Source organism: Ovis canadensis, chromosome 2 (genome assembly GCF_042477335.2).
Source record: "Ovis canadensis isolate MfBH-ARS-UI-01 breed Bighorn chromosome 2, ARS-UI_OviCan_v2, whole genome shotgun sequence".
NCBI lineage: Eukaryota > Metazoa > Chordata > Mammalia > Artiodactyla > Bovidae > Ovis > Ovis canadensis.
In genome coordinates this window covers 96,520,712-96,538,970 of record NC_091246.1, presented here as the reverse complement: position 1 = coordinate 96,538,970, position 18,259 = coordinate 96,520,712, and the positions used below count along the sequence as shown (strand labels likewise).

The 18,259-nt window shown below is 39.0% G+C and overlaps 2 protein-coding genes across 2 annotated transcripts in view; both read left to right on the top strand.

Moving 5' to 3' along the window:
- MOB3B (MOB kinase activator 3B) overlaps nt 1-16,293 on the top strand; it is a 250,687-nt gene extending 234,394 nt beyond the window's left edge. Inside the window, exons 4-10 of the transcript XR_011253948.1 lie at nt 411-665; nt 4,107-4,193; nt 9,601-9,660; nt 10,999-11,049; nt 12,502-12,561; nt 15,271-15,424; nt 15,888-16,293. The gene's annotated coding sequence lies outside the window, so the exon portion shown is untranslated. The remainder of the gene's footprint in view (nt 1-410; nt 666-4,106; nt 4,194-9,600; nt 9,661-10,998; nt 11,050-12,501; nt 12,562-15,270; nt 15,425-15,887) is intronic.
- EQTN (equatorin) lies at nt 417-16,527 on the top strand. The gene is made up of 7 exons (XM_069574158.1): nt 417-665; nt 4,107-4,193; nt 9,601-9,660; nt 10,999-11,049; nt 12,502-12,561; nt 15,271-15,424; nt 15,888-16,527. The coding sequence occupies exons 1-7, from the start codon at nt 419-421 to the stop codon at nt 16,159-16,161; spliced, it is 933 nt and encodes a 310-aa protein (XP_069430259.1). The 5' UTR covers nt 417-418; the 3' UTR covers nt 16,162-16,527.
- The last annotated feature ends 1,732 nt before the right edge of the window (nt 16,528-18,259 follow it).

The following is an 18,259-nucleotide window of genomic DNA, read 5'->3' as shown; positions in this document are numbered from 1 at the left end:
CATTATATCATCCTTTTTTATGGCTACTTGGTATTTCATTGTGTATGTGTATATACACACCACATCTTCTTTATCCATCTCTCAAAGCACATTTAGGCTGTTGCCATGTCTTGGCTATTGTAAGCAGTGCTGCTATGAGCATAGGGTTCATGTATCTTTCTGAATTAAAAGTTTCATCTTGGTATATGCCCAGGAGTGGGATTGCTGGATCATATGGCAACTCTGTTTTTAGTCTTTTGAAGAACTTCCATTTCTGTTCTCCATGGTGGCTGTATCAATTTACATTCCCACCAATAGTATAGGACGGCCCTCTTTTCTCCACATCCTCTCCAACAGTCCATGGCAATTTTCTCTAGGGTGATATAAAGTGCACTGTTAGAAATATGACCTCTGGTCATGCTTTTTTTCAGAGCATGAGATGACGCCCATACCTGAGCAGCCAGTGCCTGAACATCCCATGGCTGAACATCCCATGACTGAACAGCCCATGGCTGAACATCCCATGGCTGAACATCCCATGACTGAACATCCCATGGCTGAACATCCCATGACTGAACAGCCCATGGCTGAACATCCCATGGCTGAACATCCCCATACAATGGAAGAAGAAAATAAGGAGCATACTCCTGAGAAAACTGGCGATTCTTATAAAGATGTAAAACAGTGTAAGTTTTCCAAGTTAATGGCAATACATATGCAAAAGTGGATTAGACTGATTTGATTTATAAGCTCTAAAATTTCTATAATCATTTTATTTCCTATTTAATTTTAATTTACCTTGTAGATGTCTTCGTATATGTAATGGAATTCTTATTTTCTTCAACTTTTTCCATGAGATATTATGAAGTTTAATAAGATTTGGTAACTGTCTATAATTAATATAGGATTTATCCTAGCAGTGTGGTTATTTATTCACATTAGTAACAATTGAACTAATTCTGTGGTGAGATAAGCAAAATTTATTTGGAGATGTGTGTCAGTTTCCTAGAGCTTCTTGAAATAAAGTACCACGAACTAGGGGACTCAAAGCAAAAGAAATTTATTCTCTCACAGTTCTCACAGAAGCCAGAGATTCAGAACCAAGGTTTTGGTCACACCATCCTCTCTTCAAGCCTCTAGGGCAGTGGTCCCGAAATGTTTTGGCACTAGGGACCAGTTTCATGGAAGACAATGTTTCCATGGATGGTGTGGTGGAGGGATGGTTTCTGAAAGGTTCAAGCACATTACGTTTATTATGCCTCCTCTGATCTGATAGGAGGCAGGGCTCAGGCAGTAATGTGAGCCATGGGGAGCAGCTGCAAATACAGATGAAGCTGTGCTCACCTGCCACTCATGTCCTGCTGTGAAGCCCAATTCCTAACAAGCCACAGACGTGGCCCAGACTCTAGAAGACTACCTTCCCTTGCACCTCCCAGCTTCTTGCAGCCCCAGGAACTCCAGGAACTCCTTGGCAGCAGAACTCCAGTCTGCCTCTGTCTTCACAAGTTAGTCCTGTGTCTCCATGTCCAAATTTCCCTCTTCTCAATAAGGACACTGTTTTTGTTTAGGAGCTCACCTACTCCCATGTGACTTCATCTTAACTAGTTAAATTGTCAACGACTCAATTTTCAAATTAGGTCACATTCTGCAGTGCTGAAGGTGAAGACTTCAACATAGCTTTTTGGGGAAAACAAAATTCAACCCATAACAAGATGACTTTGAGATGTTTGGAAGATCTGCTAAACTTCAATTTATTCACCTTTCTTCATACAAGCGTTCCATGTCCTTATAAGGTCCACCATTCTAAAATATGAAAAGTTCATAAAAAACCTCTTGATTAAATCTAACTGTACTGGAATTTTTAATAATATTAGCCAAAAAAAAAAAAGAGAGAGAGAAATGCAGTGAAGATATACATATATACACAAATTCAAGTACTTTGAAAACTATAAGTAGTACATAAGTTGTATTTCTATTCTTTCTTTGATGAATCACTATCCTCTTTTGTAGGTAAAAAGACTCCCTGATGCTCAGAGAGGTCAATTGCCAGGTTTCATAGCGACAAAGAAGCAGTGTCAGGAGTGGTGTCCAATCTATCCAACACAGGCTACCTCTACTATGCATCGACTGCAAACTGATGCAGTTGTTTCCTTTTCAGGATGTTTCTCTATTTTTAATTCCCAGAGATTAAATAAACCAAGAGCCTGATGATTACTTTGATTAAAAAATCTTTCTTACACACACACACACACACACACACACACACTCATAACATAAATGGGACTATACTAAAAAATTGTATTATGACATGCTTTTTCTCATTGAAGAACTCTGGAGCTTTTTTCATGTATACCTCATTATTTTTAATGGATATATAGTACTCTATGAAATGATTTTCCATAATTAATCCACTGTCTTGTTAAAGAATTAGATTATATGCAGTTTTTTTCTCTTGTACATTGTTCTCATGCACACTTGAGGGTATCTCTCTTTGGATAGATACCAAGTACTGAAATTTCTGAATCAAGGATGAATCTTTAAAATATTGATAAGTAACACCAAACTGTGCTCTAAAACACATCTATCAAGAATGCTCCACAATGTCACGTATGCTGAATAATGTTAATCGTGTTTTGTGAATAAGTGAGAATTTTCATTACTGTTTTAATTTGCACTCTGATTACTTGTGAAGCTGAGAATGTTTCTTTATATTTATTGGGCATTTTTATTTCTACTTTTGTGATTAACCTGTTCATATCCTTGGCCCATTTTTTCTATTAGATTGTATTTTTATTTATTTGTAAGGGCTCTTTTTTATATTTAGTATATTCGATCTTTTCTCTATGGTAAAAGTAACAAGTATTTTCTCCCAGACTGTCACTCACCTTTAAACCTGTTTACATATTCTAATCACAGAGAAAATTTAAAATTTTATAAGATCAATTCTGATTAATCAATTTCTTTACAGCGTCTTCACACTGTATTTTGTTTAGGTAGGCCTTAACCAATCCAAGATATTAAATTAGTTTCCAATTTTTTGAATAACTTCATATTTTTATTAAAACTCTTAGGTCTTAAATTCAATTATTTTTGTATATGGTGTAAAATAGTCATAAAACTTTACATTTTTTGAGGAGGATTGCCAGTTGTCTAACACTAATTCCCTACTGATATAAAACTCACATTTAATATAATCTAAATTCCATTTGAAATTGGGTCAGTTGTTATTAATACCTTTTCATTGTTTCTTTGATCTGCCTTTCCCTGCAAAGATCCACAATGTTTTAGTTTTTATACTCTGATAACTCATAGCATTAAATATTGACCTATGATTTTCTTCTATTTCTCCATAGATCTACCTCAGAAATTTTTCAAAATTAATGACTCTGTGTGTGTGTGTGTGTGTGTGTGTGTGTCTGTGTCTGTGTCTGTGTGTTGGGGGAAATGGATATATATGTATATACTAAACACACATACACATTCATGCGTGTAAATTTTTCTTTCATTTCATGAGATTTTGGAAAGAGGAGATCTGTGTATGTATGTTCAGTTTGGCATCTTGATCCATCTCACTTTGACTCTGACTGAATAGATACATCCGTTAGTTTTAAATTACAACCAGCCTTACTGACAGCTCTTTAAGAGCGGGATTCATTATGTGCATATGTAAATGTGAATCCATTTGGGAGGCTGTGATTGTTATTGAAATATGTGCTATTTAAGCTGAACTATTACAGTCTAGCAGAAGGTTCAAGGGCAAGTGAATGCTTCTTACCTGGCTAAAATCTAACAATGTTAATACAAACAGTAATGATATTACACATCTGCAAACCTCCTTCACACCCATTATGCACTTGTATATGTTTTTTGTCATTTCCTTAATAGTTTCTTTTCAGAAAGAACCATTTAGCATAAGGATACTAGTTTGGTTTTTTCCCCCATGAATTTTATTTTTGACCCTTGCTCCACTTGTTATTTTGTAGCTGAAGAATGTCTCAAATACTTTATTATTCTTTTTTTAGAATTAATGTATATGTTTTAGGGAAAAATTCAGGTGAGAAAAAAATGTAAAAGGAACAAGAAGTGACTTACCTAGCTGCTGAAAAGTTTTGATCTTACGTTTTCAGATGTCTTCACAACACAAAATCCAAATGGCACACAGTCTGAAATATCCGTGAGAGCAACAACTGATCTGAATTTTTCTATGAGAAACTGTAAGTACTGAAAGGCAGCACTGCAAATAGGAAAAACACTTAAAGCAAGATTTCAAACTAGCGCTGCAGACTATTGGGTAGGATAGAGGTCTTCAGTTCAGTTCAGTCACTCAGTTGTGTCCGACTCTTTCCGACCCCATGAATCGCAGCACGCCAGGCCTCCCTGTCCATCACCAACTCCTGGAGTTCACACAGACTCACGTCCATCGAGTCGGTGATGCCACCCAGCCATCTGTCGTCCTCTTCTCCTTCTGCCCTCAATCCCTCCCAGCATTAGAGTCTTTTCCAATGAGTCAACTCTTCGCATGAGGTGGCCAGAGTACTGGAATTTCAGCTTTAGCATCATTCCTTCCAAAGAAATCCCAGGGCTGATCTCCTTCAGAATGGACTGGCTGGACTCCTTGTAGTCCAAGGGACTCTCAAGAGTCTTCTCCAACACCACAGTTCAAAAGCATCAATTCTTCGGCGTTCAGCCTTCTTCACAGTCCAACTCTCACATCCATACATGACCGCAGGAAAACCTTAGCCTTCACTAGACGGACCTTTGTTGGCAAAGTAATGTCTCGGCTTTTGAATATGCTATCTAGGTTGGTCATAACTTTTCTTCCAAGGAGTAAGCATCTTTTAATTTCATGGCTGCAATCACCATCTGCAGTGATTTTGGAGCCCCCCAAAATAAAGTCTGACACTGTTTCCACTGTTTCCCCATCTATTTCCCATGAAGTGATGGGACCAGATGCCATGATCTTAGTTTTCTGAATGTTGAGCTTTAAGCCAACTTTTTCACTCTCCTCTTTCACTTTCATCAAGAGGCTTTTGAGTTCCTCTTCACTTTCTGCCATAAGGGTGGTGTCATTTGCATATCTGAGGTTATTGATATTTCTCCCGGCAATCTTGATTCCAGCTTGTGCTTCTTCCAGCCCAGTGTTTCTCATGATGTATTCTGCATACAAGTTAAATAAGCAGGGTGACAATATACAGCCTTGATGTACTCCTTTTCCTATTTGGAACCAGTCTATTGTTCCATGTCCAATTCTAACTGTTGCTTTCTGACCTGCGTATAGGTTTCTCAAGAGGCAGGTCAGGTGGTCTGGTATTCCCATCTCTTTCAGAATTTTCTACAGTTTATTGTGATCCACACAGTCAAAGGCTTTGGCATAGTCAATAAAGCAGAAATAGATGTTTTTCTGGAACTCTCTTGCTTTTTCCGTGATCCAGCGGATGTTGGCAATTTGATCCCTAGTTCCTCTGCCTTTACTAAAACCAGCTTGAACATCTGGAAGTTCATGGTTTCACGTATTGCTGAAGCCTCGCTTGGGGAATTTTGAGCATTACTTTACTAGCATGTGAGATGAGTGCAATTGTGCAATAGTTTGAGCATTCTTTGGCATTGCCTTTCTTTGGGATTGGAATGAAAATTGACCTTTTCCAGTCCTGTGGCCACTGCTGAGTTTTCCAAATTTGCTAGCATATTGAGTGCAGCACTTTCACAGCATCATCCTTCAGGATTTGAAATAGCTCAACTGGAATTCCATCACTTCCACTAGCTTTGTTCATAGTGATGCTTTCTAAGGCCCACTTGACTTGACATTCCAGGATGTCTGGCTCTAGCTGAGTGACCACACCATCGTGATTATCTGGGTCATGAAGATCTTTTTTGTACAGTTCTTCTGTGTATTCTTGCCATCTCTTCTTTAATATTTTCTGCTTCTGTTAGGTCCATACCATTTCTGTCCTTTATCGAGCCCATCTTTGCATGAAATGTTCCCTTGGTATCTCTAATTTTCTTGAAGAGATCTCTAGTCTTTCCCATTCTGTTCTTCTCCTCTGTTTCTTTGCACTGATCGCTGAGGAAGGCTTTCTTATCTCTTCTTGCTATTCTTTGGAACTCTGCATTCAGATGCTTATATCTTTCCTTTTCTCCTTTGCTTTTCACTTCTCTTCTTTTCACAGCTATTTGTAAGTCCTCAGACAGCCATTTTGCTTTTCTGCATTTCTTTTCCATGTGGGTGGTCTTGATCCCTCTCTCCTGTGCAATGTCACGAACCTCCATCCTTAGTTCATCAGGCACTCTATCTATCAGATCTAGTCCCTTAAATCTATTTCTCAGTTCCACTGTATAATCATAAGGGATTTGATTTAGGTCATATCTGAATGGTGTAGTGGTTTTCCCTACTTTCTTCTATTTAAGTCTGAATTTGGCAATAAGGAGTTCATGATCTGAGCCACAGTCAGCTCCTGGTCTTGTTTTTGCTGACTGTATAGAGCTTCTCCATCTTTGGCTGCAACGAATATAATCAATCTGATTTCGATGTTGACCATCTGGTGATGTCCATGTGTAGAGTCTTCTCTTGTGTTGTTGGAAGAGGGTGTTTGCTATGACCAGTGTGTTCTCTTGAGAAAACTCTATTAGCCTTTGCCCTGCTTCATTCCGTATTCCAAGGCCATATTTGCCTGTTACTCCAGGTGTTTCTTGACTTCCTACTTTTGTATTCCAGTCCTCTATAATGAAAAGGACATCTTTTTGGGCTGTTAGTTCCAAAAGGTCTTGTAGGTCTTCATAGAACTGTTCGACTTCAGCTTCTTCAGTGTTCCTGGTTGGGGCATAGACTTGGATTACTGTGATACTGAATGGCTTGCCTTGCCGTGGAAATGAACAGAGATCATTCTGTTGTTTTTGAGATTGCATCCAAGTACTGCATTTTGGACTCTTTTGTTGACCATGATGGCTACTCCATTTCTTCTGAGGGATCCCTTCCCGCAGTAGTAGATGTAATGGTCATCTGAGTTAAATTCACCCATTCCAGTCCATTTTAGTTTGCTGATTCCTAGAATGTCAACGTTCACTCTTGTCATCTATTTGACCACTTCCAATTTGCCTTGATTCATGGACCTGACACTCTGGGTTCCTATGCAATATTGCTCTTTACAGCATCAGAGACCTTGCTTCTATCACCAGTCACATCCACAACTGGGTATTGTTTTTGCTTTGGCTCCATCCTTCATTCTTTCTGGAGTTATTTCTCCACTGATCTCCAGTAGCATATTGGGCATCTCCTGACCTGGGGAGTTCCTCTTTCAGTATCCTATCATTTTGCCTTTTCATACTGTTCATGGGGTTCTCAAGGCAAGAATACTGAAGTGGTTTGCCATTCCCTTCTCCAGTGGACCACATTCTGTCAGACCTCTCCACCATGACCCGCCCGTCTTGGGTTGCCCCACAGGCATGGCTTATTTTCATTGAGTTAGACAAAGCTGTGGTCCTACTGTGATTAGATTGACTAGTTTTCTGTGATTATGGTTTCAGTGTGTCTGCCCTCTGATGCCCTCTTGCAACACCTACCATCTTACGTGGGTTTCTCAGTGGAGCTAATATCATCAGGGAGTCTTAATTCGTAAAATAAGGAGACTCCACCATAGCCATTGCACTGGTAAATTCAGAAGGCAAAAATATTTTTACATTTCTTAGCCTCATATTTTTGGTTTGAGTGGAAAGAAAAAGAAAACAACTAAATTTAGGACTCCAGAAGATTGTTTTTTTCTTAAACCACGTTTTTACTTTTCTATTTTGTGCTTTCAGCTCCAAATATTATTTCTTTTTGCATCTTTCTACCAAGTATAACTACTGATAGAGGAAATGAGGAAATGTTGTCAGCATGTCACTTTGGAGGCCATTACAAGTCTCTAAAGTATATATACTACATCCTTCACCTTAAAGCATCAATAGCTCATATGTATGAAACCCAAGAAGACAAGGAAAAGAGGATGAAAGTAAATAGGGCAAGAGAGAATGTTTCTGACTATGACAATATTTAATATTAGGAAAATTCAGACTCAGCAATGCCTAATAATTAATAAAACTTCTTGACAATAATGGAACATTTTGAGCAATTCCAAAACTTGACACATAAATATGACATAGGGACATTTCGAGGGCACACGTTAATTTAGACAGATCTCTGATGGCTATTTTGTTTGCATACAGCAGACAACATCTTCAACTGTTTCTTCAACAGGCCAGGTACCTAAAATTCCCTTCGGGTGATGGATTATCAATGACCACAGCACCCATGGAAGAGTTTTCAAAACCCTATCTTATCTTCCCAAAATTCAAGTCCCCAGAGGATTGTCAAAGTTGGATTGGGATAAGAAATTTTTGCCATTTTCACTGGGGCTCTAACAGAGACTTGTTGAGTGGTGGGGACATTCTGGAGGAGCAAGCTCCCCAAGGGGATGGTAATCTCCAGAATAATTTTGGCTAATTATTCTTCTAGTTCCTAAAATGATGAGGACAAGCAGTAGTGAGGCAATCCAGACATGTTTCTCTCAAATCAAGTGGGGGTTGCAAAGCAGCATTTAAGGATTACATCCCAGTCATTCCAGCCCTGCCTGAGTCCATGTCAACTGTGGTAATGGATTATTTTTTTCCATCCTTTCTTTTCAACATGTTACCTATAATAATGTTGTCTGTAGGCTCAGTAGAAATCTTCCTAGAGTGGGATTGCCTATAATTCATATGGCACTTCATCCATTCCTGTCTGAAGCAAAGTTAACTGAAATTGCCAACTTCATAGGGAGAAAAATAAATGGTCCTCCAGTCACAAAGTGAAAAGTAAAAGTGAAAGTCACTCAGTCATGTCTGACTCTTTGTGACCCCATGGACTGTATAGTCCATGGAATTCTCCATGCCAGAATACTGGAGTGGGTAGCCTTTCCCTTCTCCAGGGCATCTTCCTGACCCAGGAATCGAACCGGAGTCTCCTGCATTGCAGGCAGATTCTTTACCAGCTGAGCTACCAGGGAAGCCCTCCAGTCACAATTTCTCCCAAATTAACTCTTACATACCTCCAGATGGACGCGTTATAGACTGAGATATAGCCTAAATTAGGCCTGCAAATCCTTGAGCTGTAACCCCAAATTTTAATCACCCAAACTGATTTGCGCGGTTAACACCATATGTTTCCAGCTTACCAGGACACGCTTGCTACCTCCCTCTTTCATGTCATCACACTGAACCAGCAACCAAGTTGTCCTAGGTTGATAATATTACTTCAAAGCCTGGAAAACCACGTGAAGCCAGTGTACCTCACCCAGTAGAGCGTCCTCAGTGCCAAAGGAAGCGTGTATCCCCACACTCCCAGTTCCTCCTCTCTTACAAATTATAGGCATATCAACCCCACCTCAGGCAACCTCTTACTGTACAGACATCATTCTTCAGTGGCTTCTTCTTTCCCCTCCTTTACGGTATCTCAGGAAAATGTCAGCAGCGTTCTCTTTGGTTTTGTTGTTGTTGTTATTGTTTTTCTCTCTCCTTTCCTTTGTTCTATTTTTTAGCTTAAAAAATACCTAAATACAAATGTTGAGTCAATATTTTTATATACCGATAATCCATTATCCCTTTTCCTAGATAAACTCTTCAATGAAACAACTACGACGGCACCTCCTGAAGAAGTCAGCCATGAAGAAAGTAAAGAACCTTTTGGAGAAACTACTAACAGTATTAAACTTACAACATTGTAGTCAGACCTGGAGCATGTCATTATATGACTTAAAAATTTAACTTTCATTACTCTATTTCATAAATTGATAACATACTTAAAGAATTCATACTACTACAATTTAAAATCACTCTAAAATCTTTTAAATGGTAAAAATCTAGGATAGGAAATGAACTCTTTTCAAAATACAACCTGATTGTAGTAAAATGTATTAGTTATATTTATATTAAATATATATTTATATAAAATATCATGTGTGTATAAATATACATTTATATAAATATATTTAATACATTTTAATATAATTTTTTAAAATTAGAGTAATAATTTTAACAATCACATACTTGATAAATAAACTTAACTCTGCTTAGAGTTGATTTTTAGCATTTCCTAAGAATATTAGTGGAGAGTTTAGAGCTAGAGTTTACAAAATCAAAATTATCATTTTACTTTTCTGACAGTACTGTTTCTTATAACATACTTGTGAAATCATAACAACTCAGGATGGCTTTTCTCTAAGGTCTTGAAAGAGGAGTGGTCTAACTGAAGACAGTGAACTGACATTACCTGAAACCCTATATTCTCCAGTTCATACAATCCAAGTATATTTCTCATGACTCTTTTAATATGGTTATTCACTTTCTTGAATAAACATATTAGAGTAATATTTTGAAATAGAAATCTTATCATCCTGGTATGCCCCTTCTTAAACACCACCAGTAACTTACTGCTAGGTTTGGGGTCATATTCTAACTTCTTAACCAGGCATTCGAGTGTGAAGTGATCTGACCATTGAAGAACTTGCCAGTCTCATTTCTGGTCGCATTCCCCACCTATATTCTCCACACCAGACTGCCTGAACCTGCTCATAACAGCTGCGTTTGCTCACCGTGGAAGGACCTCTCTCTCACATAGTTTATCTGGCAAACAATTCCTAGTCCTGTGAGCCTTTATGAGAGCATGGCCTCCCTCGTGAAGTGTTTCCGGCTTTTGAAAGTGAATTAGATCCTTCCGTGCATACCACCTGTGCGTTGCTAGGAAAGCCCTCATTCTCCTGCCGTGTGATGAACAGTGATTCTTGTCTGTCTGCCTCTCAAAGTAAGAGTGTGTTCCTTAAACATAAGACCTGTATCTTGTTCATTTCTGTAACTTTAAATGCCACCCACAGGGTCTGCCACATGGCAGGAACTCAAGGTGTAACTGTTACATGACTAGACTAACATAAAAAAATGAACATTCTATCAGAATTTTGCTAAAGTCAAATTACCTTATTTTGTTATCCTGTTCTATTTTGTTTTTTTAAACAGAAGGAACCCAGAGTCCAAATGAGCCTGCATTTTGGACAATGTTAGCTAAAGGTAAACTCATAGTAGTTAGGTAGCTGGGAAAATGTTTTGGTTTACTAAAGCCTTCTGTAAGAAAGCCGAGATCAGTGTAAAGTTTTCTAATCCTAAGAATTAACATGTCAGCATCTTGCCGCCATCATCACGTGTAATAGCAAATGCAACACAGACCCAGAAAGTTGATGGAGTGTCACACATTTTCAGATCCTCTCACCAAAAGTTTCGCTCTCCTACAAATGTTACAATCTAGCCGTTTAATTCATTTATGATTGAAAATGTTAAATAAGGCTCTTGCTCAATAGTATCCCTCTTTGTATTTGGGGCAGTATGTGTATAAGCACATGGGGATGCATGCGTGAATGCAAAGTATATATCAAAATATTTGCATGCACAGAAGTAATGTGTGAATCATAATTGTACCTGCATTCATGTATAAATCACACACATAGCACTTGTGTATATGCATGTATACACATAACATGTATATTATCAATAAGCGCATACATGCATAAATATAATTCATGTATCACACACATACATGCATGCATTACGTGAATTATATGCCATGTTTGTGGATCCTCATTTGAGGATTCTGTATTTGTGAATTTACCTACATTTAAAATTTCTTTGGAACTCTCCACATCAATACTTGCAGAACTTTCACAGTCATTGATGGACACACACAGAGTAGCAAAATATATTTAATTGTGTGAAGCTCTTGTTCCCAGCTGAAGTATAACAAAGGCCTTCTTTTTTCAGCTCTCATGCTGTAAACAAAATATCTTTTTTGTGGTCTGTTTAGTGTAAGGTGTTTTGCATTTTTGTGCTTTCTGCTGGCAATTTTGCTATTTTAAATGCCCTCCAAGTATAGGATTACAATGCGGTTTGGTTCCTAAACAGGAGAAGGCTGTTATGTACCTCAGGAAGAAAAATGTGTGTATTATATAAGCTTCATACAGGTGTGAGTTATAATGCTATTGATTGTGAGCTCAATGTTAATGAGTCAGACTGTAGCCCACCAGGCTCCTCTGTCCATGGGATTTCCCAGGCAAGAATACTGGAGTGGGTTTCCATTCCCTTCTCCAGAAGATCTTCCCAACCCAGGGATGAAATCTGGGTCTCCCTCATTGCAGGTGGATTCTTTACCTCTTGAGCCACCAGGGAAGTATAATCAATCAGCCATCTATACTAAATAAAGTGTCTCTAAACAGAAACATACATAAAACAAGCCTACTGGGTCAAAAACAAGCTTATATGACCAGAGGCTCATAAGAACCTAACCCTGTATTTCCCTTAGGAATGATGATGGTTCAGTATCCATGTAATTCAGTGCTTACATGATTTAACTACCACGACTACCATGAAAAATGAGAATGAACTGTATATAGTATCCACACACATCTACACACACAATAATTTTAGTAAGTGAATTTTGTTTACCATAACACCAATTTATTGTTTTAACAGCTATAAATGCAACCACCAGTGAGGACAACCAACGAGATCAATTTTTTCACCCAATTCCAAGTAAGAGCAACATACTTCAATTAAATGGATACATAAATACTCACACACATTTTAGTGTCTACATGGTGATACTGTTTTCCTCAGTAGGGTGTGGTATATGTAAGAGAGTAGTATGGTGACTGACATTATATTGAGGTCATTTACAGTTTTAGGAAAGGTATGGTTTCTAAACAGTGTTCTCCATGACCATATTGCAGATATCCTGTTGTGTAACTTCTATTCCTGGAAGTAAATAGAAACAGTAAACTCAATGGAGTTGTAGGCAAAATGAACAATACATGGGATGCATTTTTTTTTAATTGACAGACTTTTTTCGAGCAGTTCTAGGCTACAGAAAAATTGAGTAGAAAGTAAAGATGTTCTCATATATTCCACCCACTTAGTTTTCCTTGTTATTAACATCTTCCATTGGTGTGGTGCATTTTTTTTTAATAACTGATGAGCCAATATTGATACATTGTTATTAACTAAGCTTCACAGTTTACATTAGAGTTCATTCTTTGAGTTGTACAATTCTACAGGTTTTCACAAATATCTTGTGTCCACCATTACAACCATACAGAGTAGCTTCATTGCCCTAAAAATTTTCTGTGATCTACTTAGCCATCTTTCCCTTCTCCAGCCCTGATCTTTCTGTTGTCTCTATGGTTTTGCCTGTTCCAGAAGGTCAAATAGTTGGAAACATACATGTGTTCTTTTCAGAGTGGCTTCTCTGGCTTAGTACTCTGCATTTAGGTTCCTTCCGTGTCTTTTAATGACTTGATAGTTTACTACTTTTCATCGCTGAATAATATTCCAGTATATGGATGTACTGGTATGTTTATCCACTCACCTATTGCAGGACATCTTGACTGTTTCTAAGTTTGGGCAATAATGAATAAAGCTGCTATAAACATTCATGTGTAGGTTTTTGTGTGGTCATAACTTTTGAGCTCATTCACGTAAATACCAAGGATTGTGACTGCTGAATCATGGGGTAAGACTGTGTTCAGATTTGTAAGAAACTGCCAAACTGCCTTCCAAAGTAGCTGTACCATTTTGCATTCCCACCACCAACAAACGAGAGAATTCCTGCTGCCGGATGTAGTTTTCATTAATGGATTGATTTTGTTTATATGAATAAAAGAACTCCTGACTTTGATGGAAATTTTCATAATAAGGCATCATATTAATTTTCCCCAAACCTCTGTCCTATGTAAATACAATGAAAAAGAAATAGCATCTGGTAATATATGTAGGGCCTCCCACCTTAATTCTGTGCTGGGTTATTTGACACTTAATGCCACTTGCCTTTCAGTGAGTCAAGAAAATGGTGTCAGTCTTCTTTCTTTAGGAAAGTGATAACCAGTAATGACAATGTTCTAGAAATATTTTGTCTTTTCAAGTAATGAAAGTGAGCATGATCGATTTCCTATTGCGTGTTGAGCACCTGCCACACTTTACATATGTTATTGTGTCAATCCTCACAACAATTCCATGAAAGCTGGTATTATCTCCATTTTACAGATGAGGAAACTGTGGCTTAGAGGGGGGGGAAAACCTGTCCCAACTTGTAATTAGCTTTTCTATAATTTCCAATGGTTAGGAATTTCAAACCCTTCTGTAGTTTTGACCATCACCTTGATAAACAAATGTACTATAAGCACACCTCTTTACAAAAGCCCTTTTAATTCAGGAGCACAGCCCATTTTGATATAATTTATTTCCAAAATAATCTGCCTCAAAGTCAAGATATCAGTCATTCACAACTGTATACATTTCTCTCCCCTTGGCCTAGGATTGCACATGGACAATTTTAATTTTTTTAGTATAAGAGAGTACACACGTGGGAATTTGTCATTGCTTATCACCAAAACATCACTACCTGAAGAAAAACATGAAAAATCATTGGAACTTTTGGGTGAAAAGATGTTGGAGGAGAAGGGACAAATAGCAAAATGATCATTTAAAGTCACTATTACATGCCTATTAAGTCAGACATATATTTAGGAAGATATAAAATTTGGCAGTAAATATATATATTTATTCTTCGGTAAAAAGACTTTTGATGTTTCTGGATCCAGACATGATTTTAATCATATATTTTAGAAAGTTAGCTAAGTTTCCATTTCTTTAATATCAAATACATTAGATTTGATCACAGTAATAAAAAGACAAATTCAGTTCTTAAGCCTTGTGGAGGAAGCACTGTAGTACATCATCCTTTTAACTTAAAAGAAAAATCAACTCCTGCCAACAGGAGAAATGCATATTTCTCTCCTGAAGGACTAATCCCATGTGCGTACTTTCATCACATTTTTAACAGTAATCTCTTCCGAGTCTTGGATTGGTTTTTAATTATACAAGGAGGAAGGCTGATACATGTTTTAACATCTGGTCACCTGGATTTGATACCAGATTTTGCCACTTACTAGCTATGTGCCGAGGGCAAATCCATAAACAACTGTGATCCTGGAAAATGGAGTGAGGGTCAGCTCCTCCAAGATTGCTGTGAAGTGGAAAGGTTAAAAAAAAAAGTTGAGAGTCTTTGTCCATAGGAAGTGGCCTATAGCCTTCTCCTTGGCATTGCACGAATGTAGAGGGGAGAGTGCAGTGAAGACTCTGGGTGGCAAAGGCTTCTCTCCAGTTGCACTGTGATCCTTATTCCGCCAGAAAAATTTGCTGAACACAGTTACTCTTTCCCACTGCATTTTCTTTCTTTCCTCTCAGACTCCGATGTGAACGCTACATGGGAAGACAACACGGCAAGAGCACAGGAAGCCAAGTTAAAATTAATGCTGGGCATCTCACTGATGACCCTCTTCCTTTTTGTCGTCCTGTTGGCAATCTGTAGTGCCATGCTGTACAAAATGAAGATGATGAAGTAAGTCTGCAGACCTCCGGAGCCTTTAAAACACAGAAGAGGACACTCCCCCTCTCCTTTCCTCCGTAGAGGGCTGGGCAAACACGACTCCCAAGTTTATAAGGTATTCAGTTTGGCTCCCTTGCCTCTATTTGGAGAGGACCATGGAGCTGTCTCTCAGGGAGTATCCCACTTGAACTTGTCCTCATTTTAAATAATCATCTAGAGAGAGAAACAACCCTAGTCAATTGGGAAGGTGATAAGAAGCTAATGCATACTTTTTCCATAGCCTTGAGACAAAAGGGGTTATGAACTCTGTTCTAAATAGCACATCTGTGTAGGGTCTAACATTTTTCATTTATCTATGTGTAATAATAAATAGACAATATATTGGACGGAATTCATATATTATTTTAAGATGCTTTTCTAAGTCAAGCTGCAAACGCACCCAAAAACAGTTCTTGATGTGTGTTTCTGTTTTCAGATATAAACAAGCATGTCAGACTGGTGAATACTCCGTCAACCCAGAGCTGGCCACCCTGTCTTACTTTCATCCATCAGAAGGTGTATCAGACACATCATTTTCCAAGAGTGCGGAGAGCAGCACATTTTGGGGCACCACTTCCTCAGAATTAAAGAAATCAGACACAAGGTCAAAATCTAGGACGACAGACATGACTTCCACAGCCTCAGAGGAGAATGAGGAGTCAGACATAATTCAGAGTGAGGAGCCCAGCGAAGAACCCACAGATGATTAGACAACTGTAATATTTTTGTCATAAAAAATACCTTTGTGATGTTCATTTGTAATTTGGAAACTCTGGTGAGACCAAATTTTCTGGTGTCTTCAAAGGAGGGCATATTAAATAAAATTCTCTCAGCTATAAAAACTATTTAAAACTATATTCCAAAAAATATAAGGAAATAAGGTGTGAAAAGTTCATCAAGTAAAAAATGATCCTGTAAGGTGACTTATGCAAAATATTCATTCTAGGCTGGCTCTTTTTAAAATACGAGTATTTCATTTTTTCACCTTACCTGTGGGCATTTTAGGGAATTTCGGGGCAACCACTACTATGCCCCTCTCCACCCCCAAAGCAAAAAAACAAAACAACAACAAAAAACACACACCCATTGCTGTTTACTGGCAAAACAGGTGTGCCGTATCAAGAGACAAAACTAGTATTAGAGACTCCTGGCATTCTTCAATTGTTTCAAAGACATCAGGGTGCAGTAAGATTTAGGGAAAAATTTTTTTTCCATTTTTAAAGTATCCATAACCATTTGAGATATCATTGTTTTCCAGAAGAGAAAGGAAGGAGGGATTCCAGCATCTAATTTTCTAGAGGGGGATTTATGGGTCTTGAATATTTTAGGGCTAGAGGCCCCTTCCTTCTCTCTCCCCACCAAGCACCCATGCTTGGTATGTGGTATTGGGGTTGGGGGAAGCATTTCAAAGACTAATTTATGTAATCAGTGACTTATGAAACTATCCTAGGAGTATTTCAGTTTACAGAGAAGACCAATGGAATCGGGATACTGTTTCCCTTTTAGGAGTGTTTCAACTGGAAGGATTTTAGAGACATGTAATCAGATCCTTTGTGGATATGTGTGGATGATGGGGAGGGAAGGAACTGGGGCGGTGTCATTGTCCTAAATTCTCACCTACTCTATGCACTTTGACACATTATATCACACAGAATTCTACCACCCTATGCAAGACAAGGTCATTTGACAGACCAAGAAATGAGAACTTGGGTAAATTGGATACTTTGCCTAAGAGAGAGGCAAAGTTTAGATGCGCTTTGACACTGAGGTTCTCTCCCTGATCTATGTTAACAGTCAAACTTGTAACAAAAGTCAAAGGGTGTTTAGAAGCAAGGTAGGCATGCACAAGGCGGGAGATTCCTTAACCCAAATGTTCTTTCAGCTCTTGGGAGATTGTTTTCCCTAATGTAGGTTGGGTCTCTATGACCCTCCTTCCCTGTAGAAGATAGACGCACACACACACTACACTCACCTGCCGCTACCCTACCATCCATTCTCAGAATCATCCTTCTCTCCCCATTTTCTCCCCTGACATCAGCTCCAGCCTGCCCATTGGCTGGAAAAGCTACGAAGCGCCGCCTCCGAGTAGCCGCAGACCATATAAGGCTGTACTCGGGCGGGAGAAGTAGCAGTAGGCTGGGGGTTCCCTTTTTCCCGGTACTGTCACCGCAACAGTGCAGGCGGGTTTACGGAGCCAGGTGAGGTGGACCTCGAGCAGTAGTCCATGCTACGCTCCGTGGGTTACTTTCGCCGTTTTCCGTGCCCTTTTTACAGTCCCAGGGGTCGGTGCCAGCGTTTGTACTGCCAGTTCAGGCACCAGGAAATGCAGTGGGAATTGAGTGAGGCAGGTGGTTGCAGCAGCTTGGAGGTGCTCGGGCTGCAGAGGAGACACGGTGAATTCATGGGTGAGAAAGGGCTCATGGGAAGAAGGTCAGGTGGGTTTGGGGAAGGGTTGGCTACCAATTGTTCCCACCTTCTCCCTCCACCAATCCTTGGAAGAACCCGGGAGGTTTCTTGATTGGAAATAGGTGTAAGGGTTACTTTTGTCTTCAGTACTAAAGTACTGCAGCTTGAGAAAGTGAATCAATATAGCATTGCTGCTGCTGCTGCCAAGTCACTTCAGTCGTGTCCGACTCTGTGTGACCCCATAGACGGCAGCCCACCAGGCTCTACCGTCCCTGGGATTCTCCAGGCAAGAACACTGGAGTGGGCTGCCATTTCCTTCTCCAACGCATGAAAGTGAAAAGTGAAAGTGAAGTCACTCAGTTGTGTCCGACCCTTAGAGACCCCATGGACTGCAGCCTTCCA